The 20,640-nt window shown below is 42.6% G+C and overlaps 1 protein-coding gene across 3 annotated transcripts in view; it reads left to right on the top strand.

Moving 5' to 3' along the window:
- The first annotated feature begins 15,968 nt into the window (after nucleotides 1-15,968).
- SLC35F4 (solute carrier family 35 member F4) overlaps nucleotides 15,969-20,640 on the top strand; it is a 288,486-nt gene continuing 283,814 nt past the window's right edge. For 2 of the 3 annotated variants that reach the window (XM_044924927.2, XR_006542714.2), the window contains exon 1: nucleotides 15,976-16,291. In XM_044924927.2, coding sequence (XP_044780862.1) covers nucleotides 16,189-16,291 — 103 coding nt within the window. In that variant the 5' untranslated portion in view covers nucleotides 15,976-16,188. Of the gene's footprint in view, nucleotides 16,292-20,640 lie in introns of all 3 variants that reach the window. The other variant, XM_044924926.2, reaches the window with a different exon arrangement.

Here is a 20,640-nt window from a genome sequence, read left to right on the forward strand (position 1 = left end):
ACCTCAACCCTGATTGTGCATTGGAATTGCCAGAGGAAATCTAAAGCATACCAATGATGTGGCCCCACTCCAGAATAATTAAATCAGAGTTCCAGAGGATGGGGATGCAGTCAAAACAGAGATAGCCTATTAACAGTTTCATCTACATTGTTAAGTCTCCTTGTTTGTGCCTGTGTGTGAATGAATTACTTTACCTCTTTCTCTCTCTCTCTCTCTTTTTTCATTTTAAGACTGCAAGTCATCCTTCTTCACCTAAATTAGAAAGTCCTTCCCAATTCCAGAGGTTAAAATTCTAAAATGATGATGTGTTTTATTTGTAGAAGTTAAATGCTAAAATGACAATGCCATTCAAAGAAACATTCATTCTGGTGTTATTGCTTTTGAGTGAACAGCCTATGGAAGAGTGACTACCCCAGGGATCTTCTCACCCCAAGACCATGAGAATGTGACAGAAATGATATTTTACAAATATTAAATGGACATCGTCCAATTTCCATCTGGAATCAGTTGGTTCTTTCCACAATCATGCTACGTGATGAACAAATCTCAGGCACACAACTATAGGCATTTATTTGTCACGTGTCTGTGGTCACCTGGGGGGTTGGTGCATATATACTGGGCTCTGCTGGGTGACTCTACCAGAGCCAGGGCTGACTGTAAAAGGCTTGGTACTTACACTAGAAAACTCACCTTCATCTTGTAGATGATGGAGAAACAGTAAAGGTTTTTTTGAACAAGGATAGTGATGGGATGACATTTGTGTTTTGGAACTATCCTACATAGTGTGGCAGGCAGTTTGGAAGAAGACAAGACTGGAGGTGAGGAACCCTCTGAGGAGGCGGGGCATTGGTCCAAGTGAGAGATAGGGAGGCCCAGATCACACCAGGTCTCAGTGGGGATGCCAAGGAGAGTGATTCTCCTCTCCTAACACTTCTGTAGGCTGCCCACCATCTCAGATGCCCCTGAACACCATCCCTCCATCAGAGCTCTGACCTGAGGCCCGGGAAGATTTAGTTCTGGTTCTAGTTCTGTCTTCACACAGTTGTTTGCCGCTGGACACATCACCAAAATTATCTGGACTTCAGTGTCCTCATTTGAAAGATGTTAAACACACTAGGCTTCCCAGGTGGTGCTAGTGGTAAAGAACTCCTACATTTGTCAATGTAGGAGACTCAAGAGACATGGGTTTGATCCTTGGGTGGGGAAGATCCCCTGGAGGAGGGCATGGCAGCCCACTCCAGTATTCTTTCTGGGAGAATCCCATGGACAGAGGAGCCTGGTGGGCTACAGTTCATAGGGTCACCAAGAGTCAAACACGACTGAAGTGACTTAGCATGCAAACACACTAGATGACTTCCAAATTCTCTGCCCCAGTCTGTGCAGTAGATAATTGAGCAGAAAATAAAGACCAATGAGTCTACAGATTCATGTTACTTCTTAGTTGTGGAATATTTTCTTCAAATAAAATATTATGCAGAAACTTGATGTATCAAAAGAGATTAAAGTTGACAACATCTGGCTGATGTGGAGGCGAGAGCAGAGAATCCTGCCTTGCTCAGTATGGCCACTCCTGGTTGGAGGATGAGGGCGGGTCCCAGGGCTCAAATTTGATGGTTCAAACCCTGGGCAGAGCCAGGCTCAGGGGGAAGCATTAAGTTGTCCAGCTCCGGGGCAAGGAGTGCACCAGATCCTGACCCTCATGGTCCTGTAATTAGTGACAAAGTCAGAAGAACTTAGTTCTCCTGATTCTTTCTCCAATACAACACTAACCAAGCCCAACCTTGCTTAGGTTCCAAAATCAGACGAGACTGGGTACATTCAGTGTGGTATGGCTGTAGACCTGAATCTTTCTATTGTTGCCTGACCAGAAATGATCTTCAAACTAGTATTAACTTGAAAACTGCAGTGTCAAATACCTTGCAAAACTCCTTAGACTTTGAGATTTGGCAACACTTGGTTTAAAGGTTTTCCCACACCAAGCTTATGATAATGTTCTAAGGATGTAAAAGGTTGGGGCCTCAATTACTCACATGTTCTTGTTTAGGAGAAGACCATGATTTGTTTCCCAAGGAAAATTTTGACCCTGCCTGGATGAAATGCCAGAGATGCTACGCTCTCCAGTGTAGGCATGAGTCAATACATTAGACAACATCAAGCATATCTTTAGATTTGTTGCTTGTTAAAGAGGCACATGGATCTTCCTTCAAGGAGTAATGCAGAATATTTGGCTCCAAGGATTTGTCTGTAATAACCAATATTAAGTGAGTCAGTGAAGTATGCAAATATCTATTAAACACTTTCTTGGTGCTTGGCACTGTGCTAGGTGTTGGGAATAGAATGATGAGCAAAAGCGAGCCAGGAGCTGCCTTGAGGAGCACACGGTCTTCTAGTGAAGACATACAGGTAAAGAGGGCTTCCCTGAAGAAGCAGCCTCTAGCTCGAGACGTGAAGGAAAAGTTCCAGACCAAGGCAGGGGCCAAAAGATTGAGGGAGACCGTGTTCAAGATAGAGGGAACAGCCCATTTAAGGATTGGAGTGGGGAGAGAATGTGACTTTTTCAGTGAACTTGAAAAAGTTCATCCCGATTGCTAGGATGAAGGAAATAGAGAGTCAAGATTGGAGATGCAGATGGAGGCCTATCTGTATTCAACCATTAGGGGTGTGGAATTGATGCTAGGGGACTTGTGGAGCCATTCAGCCATTCATTTTTTCCTTTTAAAATTATTATTATTATTGTTTGGTTGGTTTATTTACTTTTAATTGAAGGATAATTACTTTACTATATTGTGTTGGTTTCTGCCAAATAATTGTTATTTTTAATCGAAGTATAGTTGATGTATATCATATAAATTACAGGTGTACAATATAGTGATTCCCAGTTTTTAAAAGTTATACTCATTTATAGTCATTAAAATATTGACTATTTCTGTGAAATATTTTTTGTACAATATTTTGTACAGTATTTCCTTGTAGCTTATTTTATACCTAATAATTTGTACCTTTTAATCCTCTGTCCCTATTTTGCTCCCCGCCACCCCTTACATTCAGGTGTTTCAATTGGAGCTTTGTTTTAGAGAAAGCAGACTGGCTGTGGTTTGGGGGACAGATTAGAATAGGGCAAACAAATGAGAAGGCTGGGTGGTAAATCCAGGCTAAAATGAGGGTCACCTGACCTCGGGGAGGGACATTTTAAAGAGAGAAAAAGACCAGTTGGGACTTACTACAGGATTTAGTGATATTTACCAGTGTCTCATTTGAGAGAATCCATATTTACAGAGACTTCCCTGAAGGTTAGTAGCCTGTGAGTCTCCAACCTTTGGTTTTGGATTAGTTAGGAATGGTAAGATGTTGTAACGGAAGTGCTTTATCAGGGTGATTTTACTCAAGGGTGCTTTAACATGAGTCCATCAGGTTATATGTTTGCTTATCTTCCTATGGATGGTTCTTCAGTCTGCTGTTTAGTCTGCTGAGATCCTCTTTAGGAACATGCCTGGCAAAACTTGCTTTCAGGGGCAACAACAGTGATGGACTGTGTTTCTCCTGACTGTGTTTTGAGCTCTGACTGGGATGAGTGATGTTAGCGACCACAAATTCCTCTTTGGTTGATGTCTAGGAAGCCCTAAGCTAAATTCCTGCTTCTTCTAGAAAAGTGTATTAGTCCTTGTGGCATTTACTGACCTCATTCTGGCTTCATTTTCTGGTTTCTATTTTTAGTTTTGCTTTCTTCCCAGTTCCCTACTTGTTTATTTTTATTATCTTAAATCTTGCAATATAGTATCTGCATAAGTCACTTTACTTCCTGAGACTGAGTATAAATAATTATAATAATATGAAAAGAACTTCCTGGATCTTTGTGCCACAGGACACTTAGGAAGTTAATATTGGATATATACACTTAAGTGTTTAATTGTGAGTTAAAAATTTAGACTCAAGTTTTTGAAAATCTAAGGGTTTCTCCTCACTTATACTGCTTAACTGTGTTTCTTGGTCTTTTCTCCTTCAGATTATAATTTGAGTATCACCAACTTTTCCCTTCTGATTTAAGCTGAAAAGTAGTGCTTTCTGTTCTTGTAAGGGGTAACTTATCTTTACCAGTAATTCTATTATCTTTCACGTGGGAGGATCTTTGAGTATATTTGCACAGATTCATTTAAAAATATAAATCTGGTTATATTGGGTTAGTTTTTATTCTGAGTCACAGAAATAAATCTCTTCCTCTCTCTTTTCCTTCAACAATCAGGCTCTGTCTATATACTAGAAATATGGATTTAAAGATTTATTTGTATCCCAAAGAAACTAGAAATCTACTGGAGGTGGGAAGTCAATCAGATTTTCACTGTATAGTGTGATAAATGCCCCACAGGAGGTGAGCACAGTGAAAGAGCCCTACTTTCTGTTGTGGTTGTGGGAATAGCCCTGCTGAGTCAAACTCACTGCATTTCTTTGTTCTGTGTCTGATTGTACCATCATTGTGCAGACCCAGCCTGTGTAAGGGTCCAACTTCTTGCTCCCTGTTTTGAAGTCAGAGGGTTTGGAATTACATGTTATGCAAATAGCTGCAGCTTCTATTCAGGCAAAATCTCATGATTGCAGGTAACATTTTAATGCCAGAGTTTCCTTAATAAAGTTACTTTTATATTAATGATTGATTGGAAGATTGGTTTGCTGATCTGGAACCAAAGAATTCTTTTAAAGGAGACAGGGACATTTTTATTTAGTCTCCAGTTAAGAAAGGACTTGCTTACTAAGTGCCTGATCAGTCTGCTTGGCAACACTGGCATTGGTTTACACTGGTGTCTGTGGTAGAGTCTAATGATGGACAGGCCCATTTGCAACAATCCCATCAAGAGGCTGAATCTATTTCTCCAACTGTTGAATCTGGGCTAGCTTGGAACTTGCTTTGGTCAATAGAAATGGCAGAAGCAATATAGTGCAAATTCTGAGTCTGGGCCTCAAGAGGCCTTGTGAGCTTGACTTTATTCTTGGGACTTTTCTGCTAACTTGAATAAGCCTGGGCTCACCTGCTGGATGATGAGATGTGTGGTCCAGTAATCTCTGTCTCTCCATCCACTAGATATGTGAGAGAGGTTATCCTAGGCTATTCAGTCCCCAGCTGATCCATCTGTTGGCCACAAATGCATAAGTGGCCAAGATCAGCCAAGCATGAGCAAATCAGTAGGACCACTCAGCTTTTAAGAAGTAATAAATGGTTTTTATTTTAAGCCACCAGGGTTTGGGGTTGTTTGATGTGCAGTTAAGGCTAGACAGTAGCAGTGCAGTTTTGACATCCCTGCAGTGGATATGCAGGTACCAGTAGACTTCAGAGAAGAGTAGAAGAAAGGAAGGAAGGAAGAGAATTAATGAAAAAGGAAGAGGAGTAACATGCACTCCTCAAAAGCTAATTTTTTTTTTTTGGTCTGTGCTGGGTCTTCATTGCTGCAGGTGAACTTTTCTCTAGTTGTGGTGAACAGGGGCTCCCCTTCATTCCAGTGCGTGGGCTTCTCATTGTGGTGACCTCTCCTCTTTAGAGCACAGGCTGTAGATGTACAGGCTTCAGGAGTTGCAGCACTTGGGCTCAGTAGTTGCGGTACATGGGCTTAGTTGCCCTGCAGCAAGTGGGATCTTCACAGACCAGGGATAGAACCCACACCCCCTGCATTGGCAGGTAGATTCTTAACCACTGGATCACCAGGGAAATCCTAGATGATGATATTTTTAAATCTAAATTAATGAAGAAATAAGTAAACAGTTTAATGAACATTTTAATAGATTATACATGAAGGACGAGAGTCAAGCTTCCTAATTAATTATGATTACAAAAAGCTTTGTCAAAACAAGCCAGTGATATTTATGGTAGTGAATTTTGAAAATAATCAAGCCTATAATGAGAAAGTGTATAATTTTGTTCATTTACTCATAGCTATAGGCAACACAAACCTTTATTTACCCCTATCCCCACCACCCAAAAGACGAGGGCTGACAGTTTATCCCCACTCCTACAACTCAAAAGATATGGGATAGTGGTTCAATTCAACTGACTGCCAAATTGGATAAATAACTAGATACTGATTATACCAGAAATGGAATTCAAACACACTCCAGACAATAGACATCTTCTTGGGTTTAAATTACATTTAACAGAGCCCTTGAGGGTTTCCCTGGTGGCTCAGGTGGTAAAGAATCCTCCTGCAATTCAGTAGACCTAGGTTTGATCCCTGGGTCAGGAAGATCCCCTAGAGGAGGGAATGGCAACCCACTCTAGTATTCTTGCCTGGAAAATCTCATGGAGCCTGCTGGGCTACAGTCCATGGGGTCACAGAGTCAGACACAACTGAATGACTAATACTTTCACTTTGATTTCACTTGATGGACAGATATCTCTACCATCTGCTGAGCCCAGAGCTCAACTAGGGGAAGGTAAAAAGATGAAAAAGAAATGAGCATGACTTGCCTGCGAGGGTGGAGGAGTGAAAGGGGCTGATGGGTCATCAGAAAGTAATGCAGGAGAAGGTGGCACCAAGCAGTATTGGGGAAAGGATTATGCTCTGGGAGTGGGGAGGGCTGCCACCAACTTGCTGTGGAGCCTTTGAACCATTGATTTAGGATCTCCAGTCTGTTTCCTCATTTATAAACTTTGCACTGGGCAAGTTGTTACATTTCTGGCCTTGAGACAAATTGTGTGTCTGTGTGTGTGTCTGTGTGTCTGTGTGTCTCTGTGTGTGTGCAGACTCAGTTATGTCTGACTCTTTGCGACCCCATGGACTGTAGCGCGCCAGGCTTCTCTGTTCTTGGAATTTTCCAGGCAAGAATATTAGAGTGGGTTGCCATTTCCTACTACAGGGGATCTTCCCAACCCAGGGATCAAACCCAGGTCTCCAGCATCAACAGGTATATTCTTTACCCCTAGTGCCACCAAGAGAAGTTAGTCTTGTATGAGTGAGAGTATGTACCCTGTGCCTTCAAGGAGGTGATCCTGATGACAGACTTTATTATAATGACCCTTTCGGTCCTTACTGTGTTTTGATTGTCTGGTGTGTTCACAGTTGTGAACAAAACTTGGCCCGTGCCTTTGAGGAACTCAAGTGTACAGTGGAGAGGACCACACAGCACAGGAAGAGCTGAACCCCCCAGGAAGGGGGAAGCCCAGAAGAGAAACTCCTTAAAAAATAGCTGAAGGATGAATAGCACTAGTTAGGTGACGTGACATTCATCACAGCTATTCATGCATGGTCTTATCACTTAGTTCTGCTGCAAAGCTATGTATGCCCAGAAAACTGTACCGAGGGTACTTTATTAGCTTAGGAATTTGAAGATTTCAGGACTACCTTGAGCTGTTTCAAAACTTTTTATGTACTCGTTGTCATGGAGCCTTGTTTTATTATTTATGAGAACGTGGAGAGCCAGCAGACTTAGAGACCTGTAGTCAGTCTTCATCACATCCACTGCAAAGGAGATAATTGCAATTACTGCAGAGATTAATGTGCAGGCAGGCAGCCTTCTCCAACGTGCTCCACAGAAATGCCCAGTCTCCCTGGAGAACAATGAGCCGAAATAGGTTTTAGGGTTTGTTTTTTGTGTGTGTGTGTGTGTGTGTGCGCGCGTGCACGCACGCACTCGCATGTGGGTATGCATTCATTTTAAGACAAGCAAAACCATATTTGAGAAAATTTGGAAAATGACAGACTTCTCCTAATCTTATTTCTCTAACGGTCACTTTTTTTTGCATTTTGAATATCCTGACAATGCTTTTCATAACAATACTAAGGCATGTTACTGAACTGATCATCCTTTGGCTCAAGATTGAGTGCTCGGACTGATTGGTCTATTTGGGGGCAAGAGGCTGGGAAGCCACAGCTTCTCAGTGCAGTCCCTAGCGTATCAGGATGGCCGAGGGGGTCTAAGGCACCAGACTCAGTTCAGTCCCTTTTGAATAGAGTGGAGAAGCATTTACAACCCGGCTCCAATCTACCACACTCACAGGTTTGCTCCGTGTTGCCTCTGAACCCTGCACTTACAGGCTGTACATGCTTGATTCAAGAGAATGCACTTTCATGTGTCAGCATCAAGGAAGAAGCCCTGGGGCAGGAGGCTAGAGGTGCCTGGCCCTGGCAGGAGGTGAGGTGCTGTCAGGCTGTGTCTGTGTGAAGCTGATATGAATCCACACAGAGTTGGTCACTGCCAAGGTGAAGCAAGAGGAAGTGAATTGGAGTTTAAAGGATATTTGATTCCATCTTTTTGCTTTCTCTTTCTGGAGTGTAAAGTGTCCTCCAGTATCATCTGGATAACTGGAGGAAAAAAGACGAATGTCAGTACTGATGATCTATGTCATATCAGGGTATTTGAAGAGCAAATTTTATTTTGAGTTTCACTGACAATGAAAATAATGATGAAATCAAACCTCATAAACATATTCCTTGTAAATTAATAGTTATTGAGACTAAAGGCAAAGTTATTCCTGGGATTGCTTTTGAATATTTAAGATGTGGATGTATTGAACTGCGGGGATGTCTTCTGGGCTCTCTTTGTCTTATTTATGCTTTCTAAAGAGTTTTAAATTTTACTGTTCTCTCTGATTTTCTATACCACTCATCATGCTTCTTTCCAGTAGTTTATGATGTCTTTAGTATTGTTTACTGGTAAATTGCCTCAGGAACTGGTGAAACTTAAAACATGCATAGTATGCCCTTAGGAAACAAAAGATATCAGAAAATAAGATTTAAAAATTAAATGTAGTGTTTATGGAAGGATTCAAAATCCTCTTGATTTAAAGTTTTTAGTAACTTCACTTTTTATGTGTCAGTATCATCTTGAATGTTGATCTGGTCCTTATGCCAGAGAAAAATCCCAGTGCCTTGTATTAGCTTTGGCTGATCATTCCAAACTAGAGTCAGCCACATAGCCCCCATACAACCACAAGGGGGCAGGAAGTGCCATCCTGCGGAATGCCTAAAATGGGGGAGAAAAGTAAGTGTTTGGCAAACAGTACCAATGACTACCACAGCAATTTGGCATTTTAACAGACAATGTTACAAAAGCTTTGTGTGCTAGATAATGTGCAGTAGGTTGGAGGCTGTTTTGTGTGATAAATAATATGCAGTAGGTTGGAAGTTGTGGCATGCATGGCATTGCTACATGTTTGAATTACAGAAAGTCTTACATGTAAAAAGGCATATGTAGCAGGTCTGAATGTGTAACCACTAAAACAGCCGTTTAAAAATGTTATAACAGTCTTTATTAGCTTCAAGTTACCGTAATGTTTACTCTGAGTGCCCATTCTCCATAAGAATAGTGGAAAATGCATTTTCAGTATTCCTGGGGCTCCCCTGCTGCAGGATTATATGGTCGGGGAGATCTTTGGCTAAGCTGACCATCACCAACCACGAGGGCGTTGGTCGCCAGCCCTCTGGTCACTTTTGAGTTGTAGGCTATCAAGCCCATATCCATCCTTCTAGGGATGATGGCTCTACTGCTTCTGGGCTGAGCTTGGAGGTGCCAGAATCTCTGCTGAGGCTGGGAAGTCCGGAGTTAATGGCCCAGCATCCTACCCTAGGACCTCTTTAAGGTTACTCCACTTTCCTGGGGCACTGTCATCAAGCAGAACTCCGATGCTTGGGGACCACCAGCTTTGTCCCTGTCTCACTCTGAAGCAAGCTCTCTGTGTCCTCTGGTCTTCTCAAAGGACAGGAAGAACTGCTAGCCCCGAGCCACTTCTCTTTCTTCAAAGTACTGAAGTTCTGTAGCCCACCTCTCCACTGGTTCACAAGATCTGCCTCTTGAGATTATCATCATGGTTGAAAGGTTTGAAGGTTAGTTGTAAAAGCATGCAAAAACATGAACCCGGAGATTATCATACTAAGTGAACAGACAAAGACTAATATCATATGATATCACTTAGGTAGGTGCAATCCCTCGGTTGATAAGATTTTCTGGAGAAGGGAATGGGCAACCCACTCCAGTATTCTTGCCTGGAGAATCCCATGGACAGAGGAGTCTGGCGGGCTACAGTCCGTGGGGTCACAAAGAGCCAGACACGACTGAGCAACTAACTCTATCACTATCACTTAGATGTGGAATCTAAAAAAAGATACAAATGAACTTATTTATAAAACAGAAAGACTCACAGACATAGAAAACAAACTTATAGTTATCAAAGGGGAAAGGGTAGGGGATAAATTAGGTTTGGATTAACATATACACACTAGTATTTATAAAATAGATAACCAACGAGGACCTATTGTATAGTACGGAACTATACTCAATATTTTGTAATAACCTATATGCTGTGCTTACTCACTCAGTTCTATATATATATATATATATATACACACACACATACATATACATATATACACACACATATACACATATATCTCACTGCTGTACACCTGAAACTAAAATGATATTATAAATCAACCATAGTTCAATTAAGAAAACAAGCAACTGCCACAGAGAAGTTCTTATTATTGTGAGTGAACTGTGAATGAATTAACTTTGATAATAAATAATGGACAGAGCAGGGGAGGTGTTGGGAGAAGGAAATATGTCTTTACTGTGCACCTATTATGTGCCAGAACTTGATAAGGTATTTTCATATGTTATCTGACTTAATCATCACAGCAACTACTAAATAGAGCGTACAAGCCCATTTTACAGAGAAAACTGGAAGCTCAGATGGTTCTGTGTATGTATTCAACAAAACAATAATATTAGCTGGCATTTATTATCCTTATTCGGAGGAGGCGATGGCACCCCACTCCAGTACTCTTGCCTGGAAAATCCCATGGACAGAGGAGCCTGGTAGGCTGCAGTCCATGGGGTTGCTAAGAGTCAGACACAACTGAGCGACTTCCCTTTCACTTTTCACTTTCATGCATTGGAGAAGGAAATGTCAACCCACTACAGTGTTCTTGCGGAGAGAATCCCAGGGACAGGGGAGCCTGGTGGGCTGCCGTCTATGGGGTCGCACAGAGTCGGACACGACTGAAGCGACTTAGCAGTAGCAGCAGCAGCATTATGCTTATTGGGCTTCCCTGGTAGTTTAGCTGGTAAAAAATCTGCCGGCAGTGCAGGAGACCCCAGTTCGATTCCTGGGTCGGGAAGATCCCCTGGAGAAGGGATAGGCTATCCACTCTAGTATTCTTGGGCTTTCCTGGTGGCTCAGAGGTAAAGAATCCACCTGCAATGTAGGAGAACTGGGTTTGACCCAGGGGTTGGGACAATCCCCTGGAGGAGGACATGGCAACCCACCCCAGTTTTCTTGTCTGGAGAATCCCCATGGACAGAGGAGCCTGGCAGGATACAGTCCATGAGATCCCAAAGAGTCAGACACGACTGAGTGACTAAGCACAGCACAGCATGATGCTTTTTAGATGCCAGCCACTGTTATCAACTCTTTATGGATGTAAACTCATATAATCTTCACAATAGTTCTATGAGGCAGGTATAATATTCTTACCTTGTTGATGAGAAAATTGAGTCATAGAGTTTAAGAGACTAACCCAAAATCACTAGAAAATGATGAGGTCAGATTCGGCCCCTGACAGTCTGGCTCTACAGACCTTGCTCTAAAGCACTGTACTATATGGCTGAGAGGGAGGTGGAGAAGGAGAAAGGGAAGGAGGGAAGGATGGAGGGAGAAAGAGACAGAGCCAAAGACCAGACAGACACAAACACCCGCCTCCAACCATAGGTCATAGACAAATTCAAAAATTTGAGTGCATTTGTTAAAATTTCTTAGGACATTTTCCAAAGGATTTCAGTGTATTTCGAAAAACAGTCCTGTGGGTGGAGCCTGGTACCAGAGGACAATGATGAATGGGCCTTGCCCTGACTTTTTAGACAAACACTGAGGGTTGGGCCCCCAAGCCCTTTCAGTCCCATCATCAGCTGAAAGGTAAATTAACAGTGCTGACCATTGCCTAAGAATAAATAGAAAGGCAGAGTCAGCATTCCAAGTGTGGGTCAGTTGATGACTTGCTGGTTAAATACTCAAAACTGCTTTTCAGAAAATGGAATATGAAAACTACACTTTTTTTCTTCCGAGATGGGACTACTGTCACCTGGTTGCCTAGACACCAGATTTTTTTTTTTTTAATTGAAGTATACACCAGTTGCTTTTAAACACAGACACCACACAAACTGTAGGGTCAACTCTTTGTAAATAGTGCTGATGATTGTACACGGCAACATGGCCCTTGGGTATTAAAGCTTAAACATTCTTGGCTCTCCAAGCAGTCAAGTTAGTCTTAGCTCAAAGAAGTAGGTGCATTATATTAGTTTCTCAGAGGGAGAAAAATGATTGCTTTCCTTTCTTTCAGCATGTTTTAATGGAAACTCGGAATAATATATGGTCAAAAAGATTGACTGGTTCCTGCCATGAAAGAGGACCCCTGACTGCTAATCAGAGTAAGGGAGACTGGATTCCATGGATTTTATTTTACAAATCCTTCCAAAGTATAAAGGCAGATGTGGTATTTTAACAATTTTATGACAGACTATTTATCTTGAATAGAATTTATGCCCAGTGATCATATTTAGTTTTTAATGTTATTACTTGGTACAGTTATTTTAGTATCAGACACAAAGATATTAACTATCACATGGATTACCTTACAAATGATTTTTTATAGCATACATAGCCAAGTTATGTATATTCAGTTAATGTAAATATCTAATCTAACTTGATCAGATCATCAAAATAAATATGGTCCAGATATCAAAATTCGCTGGGAATGGATGCCCTGCACTTAGTGCCCTAGAAATATTTTTGAAAAGGCAGAAATAGTTTTGAAAATGTGCATAGAAATCAAATTTTTGATGAGTTGTAAGTTGTAAGTTGAGTTGTAAATTGTAAGGTTGAGTTGTAAGTTACTCAGAAAATTAACTTACTAGGGAAATTGATTATGTGAAACTGGCTACTATAAGGAAACATTTTGTGAATCAAGGGTCTTCAGCATTTATTTGTTTAATTATGTCTTTCCTAAGCTTTTCAGAATAGATTTGTGGTATGCTGATAGTTCACATTTTGTAAATTTGAATTTGTGTATTGGGTTTGTGGAAACCAGCAGGCAAACGAATGAAAATACTTTAGAAAATCTCCTGTCAAAATAATTTCTATACATTTGAAAGGTTAAATCATTTTTTATGTACCAAAGAGTGCTTATCACTAGCAGAAATTTACTTTTTATTGTTGATCAATTTATAGTTGTAGGATTTTAATTCCATTAAAAAAAGTGTGTCCTAGATCATGGCACCCAATTGCATTTACTGTTTTAGTCACCCTATTACAGATGATTACGGAGACATTTGTAAATGCTCTGCTGTTTTATTTTATCACACTTTCATATTTTTTTAATTTTATTTATTTATTTATGGCAATGCTGGGTCTTTGTTGCTGCACACGGGCTTTCTCCAGTTGTGGAGAATGGAAGGCTACTCTTTGTTGCTGTGTTCAGGCTTCTCATTGCCGTGGCTTCTCTTGTTGGGGAGCACATGATCTAGGCACATGGGCTTCCATAACTGTAGCACTTGGGCTCAGTAATTGTGGTCCATGGGCTTAGTTGCTCTGTGGCCTGTGGAATCTTTCTGGGCCAGGGATTTAGCCCATGTCCTCTGCATTGACAGGCAGATTCTTAACCACTATGACACCAGGAAAGTCTGCTCTGCTATTTTAAAATTAATTTCTAGGTCAATCGGAGAGTTTTTATGATTTCTTTAAGGAAACATGGACTCTTGTGGGTCTAGTATTTACATTATTTAAATTTATGCTGAATTTGCTGTTTATATGGATGATGAGGTCTGGTTAAATACTTTTATACTTCTCTGGAAATTTCTGAAAACAAAGAAAAACTAGGAAGATGGCAACAACTACACAATAAATGTAATTTAGAATTTAAATACATTAATTATGATAAAATAAATTATAACCATAAATATGATAAAACCATTTGTCCTTAAAGTCTATGCATAGTCATATTCCTGTTACATTAGCTTTTTGCTTCAATTTCTTAATTTCTCTCTTGTTGAATTTATGTATCAATATGCTATGGATTATGATGTTATTAAATGCATATTAGAAGTAATATAGGAAATGGTAACCCACTCCAGTACTTTTGCCTGGAAAATCCCATGGATGGAGGAGCCTGGCAAGCTACAGTCCATGGGATCACAATGAGTCAGACATGACTGAGCGACTTCACTTTGATAGGTCTGTAAAGTGGATAGTTGGTAAAGAATCCACCTGCAAAGCAGGAGACCCCGGTTCGACTCCTGGGTCAGAGGCAAATTTGTTTTATGGAAACTTCAAACCAGAGGAGCATCTTACATTAATGTGGTCAACCCACTTACCATGTGCAGTGCAAACATTCTATATAAGGTGTGCCACAGAAATAAACATACTGAGCTGGCCATAATAAAAGTAACAGAAGTGCATTGAAAATTGCTTTGGGGTGGGGCAGGTGGTAGAGTGTAAAGGCCCAATCCTTTCATTTCTGCTTTAAATAGTCAGCTCCCACTGTTGCAGTAGAGTTGCTTTCTCCTTGAAGTTCATTTTGACCTTTTAGTTCTTTCTATCCTTCCATCTTCCTGGCCCAAGAAAGCAGATGTGGGAGGAAATTGCTTTCTTTATGAACTCTCCTCCCAGCCACAATCATCTCAGATTCACTCCACTCTCAAGATCCTGTGATAGCCTTTGTGTCCACATGAAAACCCTTAACACATTGTGAAATTTAATTCTGTATTTTCACATGCCTCAAACTAATTCACCTTAAAAAAAAAACTGCCTATTTCTTCCCCCTTAAGGACCCACACACAGTGTGGGAAATGCTTGAAGGCAGAATGATGTGATAGGTTCCTTGGCGGTTTCTGAGGGGGCACTGAAATCGACTTGTTTTTGTCCTTTTTTCCCTCTAGGCTTTAGAAATGTGAAGTCTGGCAGGGGTGTCTTAAACTGGCTCTGGATGGCAGGTGGACATAATGACCTCTAAGCTGATTAGCTCACACCCAGCCTCATTTCAAGGCACCCTTTAGTTTCTGAGATGAAACTTTCAGGATTATTTTTTAGGAGGCTGTGATTGCCAGGTATGAATAGAAGAATCATATTACTGCTCAGGAACTCTAACCTGGTGGCTCTCTAGCCAAAGAAGAAAAGTCACACCTGAGGGGAGGGATTCATTCTGAACACACAGCTTCAAGGACGTTCTACATCCTAGTGGAAGGTCTCTGGATTGTAGCTAAAACTTTCACCCGCCCAGAGATATTTACGGTTTGAAGGGCTTACCCCTGATGTTTTGACAATAAGAAGAAAATCATTTTTCCTCGGGGCATTTGGAATGGGCAAAATAAACATGCAGTGCACAGCTGCGGCTTCCAAGCCTTTGATGATTTCCCTGGGAGGCTGGAGGGTCTGGCCGGGTACCGACTGTTAGACTTGGAAGCTTGAGCTCTTACAGTCTTTGTGTCCACGATACCTGAATAATCACTCCAAGCATCACCTGCTGGGGCCTCATTTTTTTTTTTTTTTTTTATTTCTTAAGAAAAAGCCTTTCCGTCGTCTAGGCAAGCGGAGGAAACTGATTAACGCCCCGGGAAGCTTGCAGATCAGCAGACCCCTGGTGGTGCAGACGCCTAGCTCAGGCGAAGCCCCGGGGGCATCCCCAAGGTGTCATCTCCCCGAGCGACAGTGCACACCTCTCACGTTAACAGCCCTTGGTTCCGCTCGAGTCTCTCTCACCCCCGGCCCTCCTCCCTGAGCCCTTGCCACCATCTCACCTTCTCTCCTCCCACGCCCTGGACCAAGCATCTCTTCTGTCAGGTGGGGTTGAGGGATGTTTACTTTTCCCGGAAGGGGGCAAAAGGGTTAATGATGAGAGTCCGTGCAGGTGGGGCCGCCCCCGGCCGCGGTGGGCGTCGGAGGTGAGGGGGCGCTGTTCAGGCGGGAGAGCCGCCAGGCTGACGGAGAGGCCGGCCTGAGTGGGGGCCGCTTCGCCGCCGCCGCCGCCGCCGCCGCCGCCGCCACCGCTGCTGTGATGCGAAGCCGGTGCTGCGCCGGGCGGTGGAGTCAGAGCCCGGGCGCGGGAGCACGAGCTGCAACATCAGCACCGGCGGCGGCGGCGACACCTGCACCAGCTCTCGGGGCCCGCGCTGAGCTCTCCGCCCCGCCGCGCCCGGGGCCGCCGCCCCGTACTCCCTATGGATGTCAAGGCGGCCCCCAACGGGGTGGCCACCATCGAGGACCGCATCCTGCGGATCACCGGCTACTATGGCTATTACCCGGGTTACTCCAGTCAGAAAAGTAAGACGCCGCGGGCGCTGCCTGGCTCCAGACGCCGGAGGGGGTAGGATGCGGGAGGGCGCGCCGTCCGGACACCTGCAGCCCTGCTGGCGTGGCTACCGCGGATCTCCTGGCGGTGGGGCCACCCTGGCGGAAAGTATGTCCGCTGTCCTCGGTGCTGAACCGTGAGTGAGAACGGTGTCCGGACTGTTGGCGCCTAGGAGTTTGGAAATAGTGGCAGCCTTGGGGGCAGAAGCGCAGAGGCAACCCGGTGAGCGCTCCTGACAGCCGTCTGCCGGCTCAGCCCCGGCGTACTTAACGGCCGAGGAGGCTAATATGGCTGTTTACTTAGCGAAAGTCAGCCGTTGGGGCTGCACTCCTCCAAAGTCCCTACTGGGTACAGGCTGCGGGCTGGGAGCTGGGCGCTGGGGCTGGATAGGCTCGGGGGGTGGGGCTGGCGGGGAAGGCAGACCCAGACGTGGGTCCCGACGCCGATGGGTCAGGCTGTTCACTCCGGGCTGTTGAAACGTTGCCAGCGCGGGAATTACTCCTGTTAAGATGTCTTTTGGGAGGGTCTCCACCTTGGGTAGAGAAAGAACCTCTTCAGGTCTCGGAGTCTGTGATCTTGGAGCCAGAGACTCGTGAAAAGACTGGGGGCTAGGGTGGATGAGAGGGGGAGGCGCGATCGGGCCCCCGGGAGCCCCGAATGCCTACCTCACGTCGCGGCTACCTCTGAGCCGGGGCGGACTGCTCCATGGGTTTTGGCTTTCTTCCGGCTAAGCGAGGTCCTGTGGTGCGGATTCACGTTTCTGGAGCAGTTTTGCAGGGAGGGCGCTGACGTGCGCTCTCTACTCTGTCCCTCTCCCGCAACACACAAACCCACTGGCTGTATTTGCTGGGATTAGTTCTGCCAGTGACCCAAGTGAACCTCTTTTTTTTCTCTGAATTGAGGGAGTAGCTGCGGCTTAATTCCCATGTAGGTGGGATTTCACTTTTTTATCAACGCATTTCTGTCTCGATAGATGGAGCATAATTGATGTTTTTGCTGTTATTTTTAACCAGAAGCCTTGGAAGCTCCTAGATGCATTTCTGATTGGTATATTTCTGAGACACTTGAGGTACAATCAGCGTTACAGTTTCTCTGAAGGGAGTAAACCCTAACACATAGAGGGAAAATCAACTTTTTTTCCGGTAACCACCTCCCCCCCCCCGACCCCCCTCACTATGCTCTATCTCTGTTGAGCTTTCCTGCATGGGCTGTCCTTACACAGATATTTTCTAGTTTAATATTTCATTTGGCTTCAGGAAAGGCCTATCTGATTTGTATGGTCTCTATCTAGCTGTTTTTAGCATTAGAGGCTTACATTATTCATTTTCCATACAAAAGTAATTATATAGTGTTAGAATTTTCTAGAAGGAAAATAACATGCTATGAAATGCAGTTTGAAGTCTTTGTACTATAGACTCAGAACTTTTTTTTTCCTATTGGCAAAGGCTTTCTTTTTTAACCCTAGAAACTTAAGCAGAGGCACTAGTATACCATGTGGATTTAGATTTCACCTTTGAATATTTTAATTAGGAACCATGGGATTTTGGTTGCTTAGAGAATGTAGAAGCTGTCTGTGAGATTACAAGACTCAGGGTAGTATATTATTATGGCTTTTATAACAATGGAACTGTGGTTAATAAAGAACAAACTAAAAAGAATACTGGAAAAGTGATATTTTAAACAGAGGCATGTTCGTATTATCTTTTTGTACTTGCTGAAATAGCTACACGTTTCATTTGCCATACAAGAACTGGACAAAAAGAGAGAAGAGCATTGGTTAAGACAGTAACTGAGGCTAAAGGGGATAAAGATGCATTTGGTATGGTTATTTGTGATAGGCTAACTTCAGGCCAGTGTTCAAAGAGTGAAGACAGAGAATCTCACAAGGACAGAGAATTATATGATTGTCAGATAACTTTCAGAATGTTTAAGCTTTCAGAGGTAGAAGGAGATTGCCATTTTGCAGGGTGAAAAGCTAGGAGAAGAGAGAGCTAGAAGAGGGCCAGGCAGCTGAGCACCATGAAACAAATAATCGTGCCCTTAATGCAAGCTTCAACTAGTAAACAAACACATTGAGGCAAACCAGTACAAGATGGTCAATTGATTTAGCTGTTACCAGGAATGAGCAATAACTTGGGGGAAGTCTGGAAAGATATAGTTAAGAAAAAGCCTGTGGTGAGGAATATGTAATACATGAAGGCAAGGTGACTTTCCCATTTTTTGATGATCATGTCTGAGGCCTTAAGGATGGGATAATCTCTTAATATTAGTGCCATTTACTTTTCTAGAGGTAGGTAAGAGACTCATCTCTGACGATATGCATGAATGATCAACCTCATGGTAATGCATCCTCCTGCCATCCCTGTCAACCAGGAAGATGAGAAACTTGTTGTTGTTGTTGTTCAGTCACTAAGTCGTGTCCTCCTCTTTGTGACCACATGGACTGTAGCACGCCAGACTTCCCTGTTCTTCATTATCTCCCAGAGTTTGCTCAAACTCAAGTCCATTGAGTTGATGATACCATCCAACCATCTCATCCTCTGTCGTCCCCTTCTCCTCCTGCCTTCAATCTTTCCCAGCATCAGGGTCTTTTCCAATGAGTCAGTTCTTTGCATCAGATGGCCAAACTATTGCAGTTTCAGCTTCAGTATCAGTCCTTCCAATGAATATTCAGGGTTGATTTCTTTTAAGATTGACTGGTTTGATCTCCTTGCAGTCCAAGGGACTCTCAGTTTTCTCCAGTACCACAGTTAAAAAGCATTAATTCTTTGGTGCTCAGCCTTCTTTATGGTCCAACTCTCACATCCATACATGACTACTGGAAAACCATAGGTTTGACTATACAGACCTTTGTTGGCAAAGTAATGTCTCTGCTTTTTAATGCACTGTGTAGGTTTGTTATAACTTTTCTTCCAAGGAGCAAGCATATTTTAATTTCTTGTCTGCCGTCACTATCCACAGTAATTTTTGAACCCAGGAAAATAAAATCTGTCATTGCTTCCACTTTTTCCCTTTCTATTTTCCATGAAGTGATGGGACTGGATAACATGATCTTAGTTTTTTTAATGTTGAGTTTTAAGCCAGCTTTTTCACTCTCATCGTTCACCTTCATCAAGAGGCTCTTTAGTTCTTTGCTTTCAGCCATTAGAGTGGTATCATCTGCATATAAGAGGTTATTGATATTTCTCCCAGCAATATCAATTTTTATTTCAGCTTGATAACCTGGTTCAGAACACATTCTAGTAGTCAGGCTGATACAAAAAAGAAAGAAATATATGTGTACATAATTATGTATTTAAAAGATACATATAATATGCATAAGATATATATAAATATATATAAAAGTATACATGTGTTGTATATAAAAGATATATATAATCATCTCTGTATCCATAAATTTAGATAGTTAGGTGGGTACATAGGTGATTAAAGCATTTGTCTAACCTCAAGTTATGGTCTGATAGGGGAAATAGATTCACTCATTCAACAGGTGCTAATTGAGTACCTTCTACGTGCCAGGAATACACCCGTGAACAGAACAGACAAAGGTATTTCCCTTTTTAAAGCTTAAGTTCTAGTGGGAAGAGACAGACAATAATAAACAAACATATACATACATAAATAAAGTTGTATATTGCAAGGTGATAGCTGCTTTAACAAAAAAAAGTATCAGAAGAGTTAAAAGGATAAAGGATTGTGGAAGTTTTGAATAGACTGGTCAGGTGAGACCTCACTGAGAAGGTCACCTTTGAGAAAAGACCTGAAATATGTGAAGGAGTTTGCTGTGTAGACATTGGGAGGAATCTCTTCCAGGCAAAAGGAACAGCCTGTGCAAAGCTCTGAGGCAAAGCATGCTGAGCCTGCTAGAGAAGGAGTGAAGAGGTCTCCTGTGTGGCTGGAGTTGGGTGAAGAATTGGGCAAGTAGTTGGAGATGAGGTCACTGTGGATACAAGGACTCACAGAAAGTAGCGTCTTACAGGTCATTTTAAGTCCTTTGGTTTATACTCTGAATGAAATTGGGAGCCTTTGTAGGGTTTTTTTTGTGTGTGTGTTGTTGTTGTTAAATTTAAATTTATTTATTTTAATTAGAGGCTAATTACTTTACAATATTGTATTGGTTTTGCCATACATCAACATGAATCCACCACGGGTGTACACGTGTTCCCAATCCTGAACCCCCATCCCACATCTCTCCCCATACCATCCCTCTGGGTCATCCCAGTGCACCAGCCCCAAGCATCCTGTATCCTGCATCAAACCTGGACTGGCGATTCATTTCTTATATGATATTATACATGTTTCAATGCCATTCCCCCAAATC

This window comes from Bubalus bubalis, chromosome 11 (assembly GCF_019923935.1).
Source record: "Bubalus bubalis isolate 160015118507 breed Murrah chromosome 11, NDDB_SH_1, whole genome shotgun sequence".
In the NCBI taxonomy this organism is placed as follows: domain Eukaryota; kingdom Metazoa; phylum Chordata; class Mammalia; order Artiodactyla; family Bovidae; genus Bubalus; species Bubalus bubalis.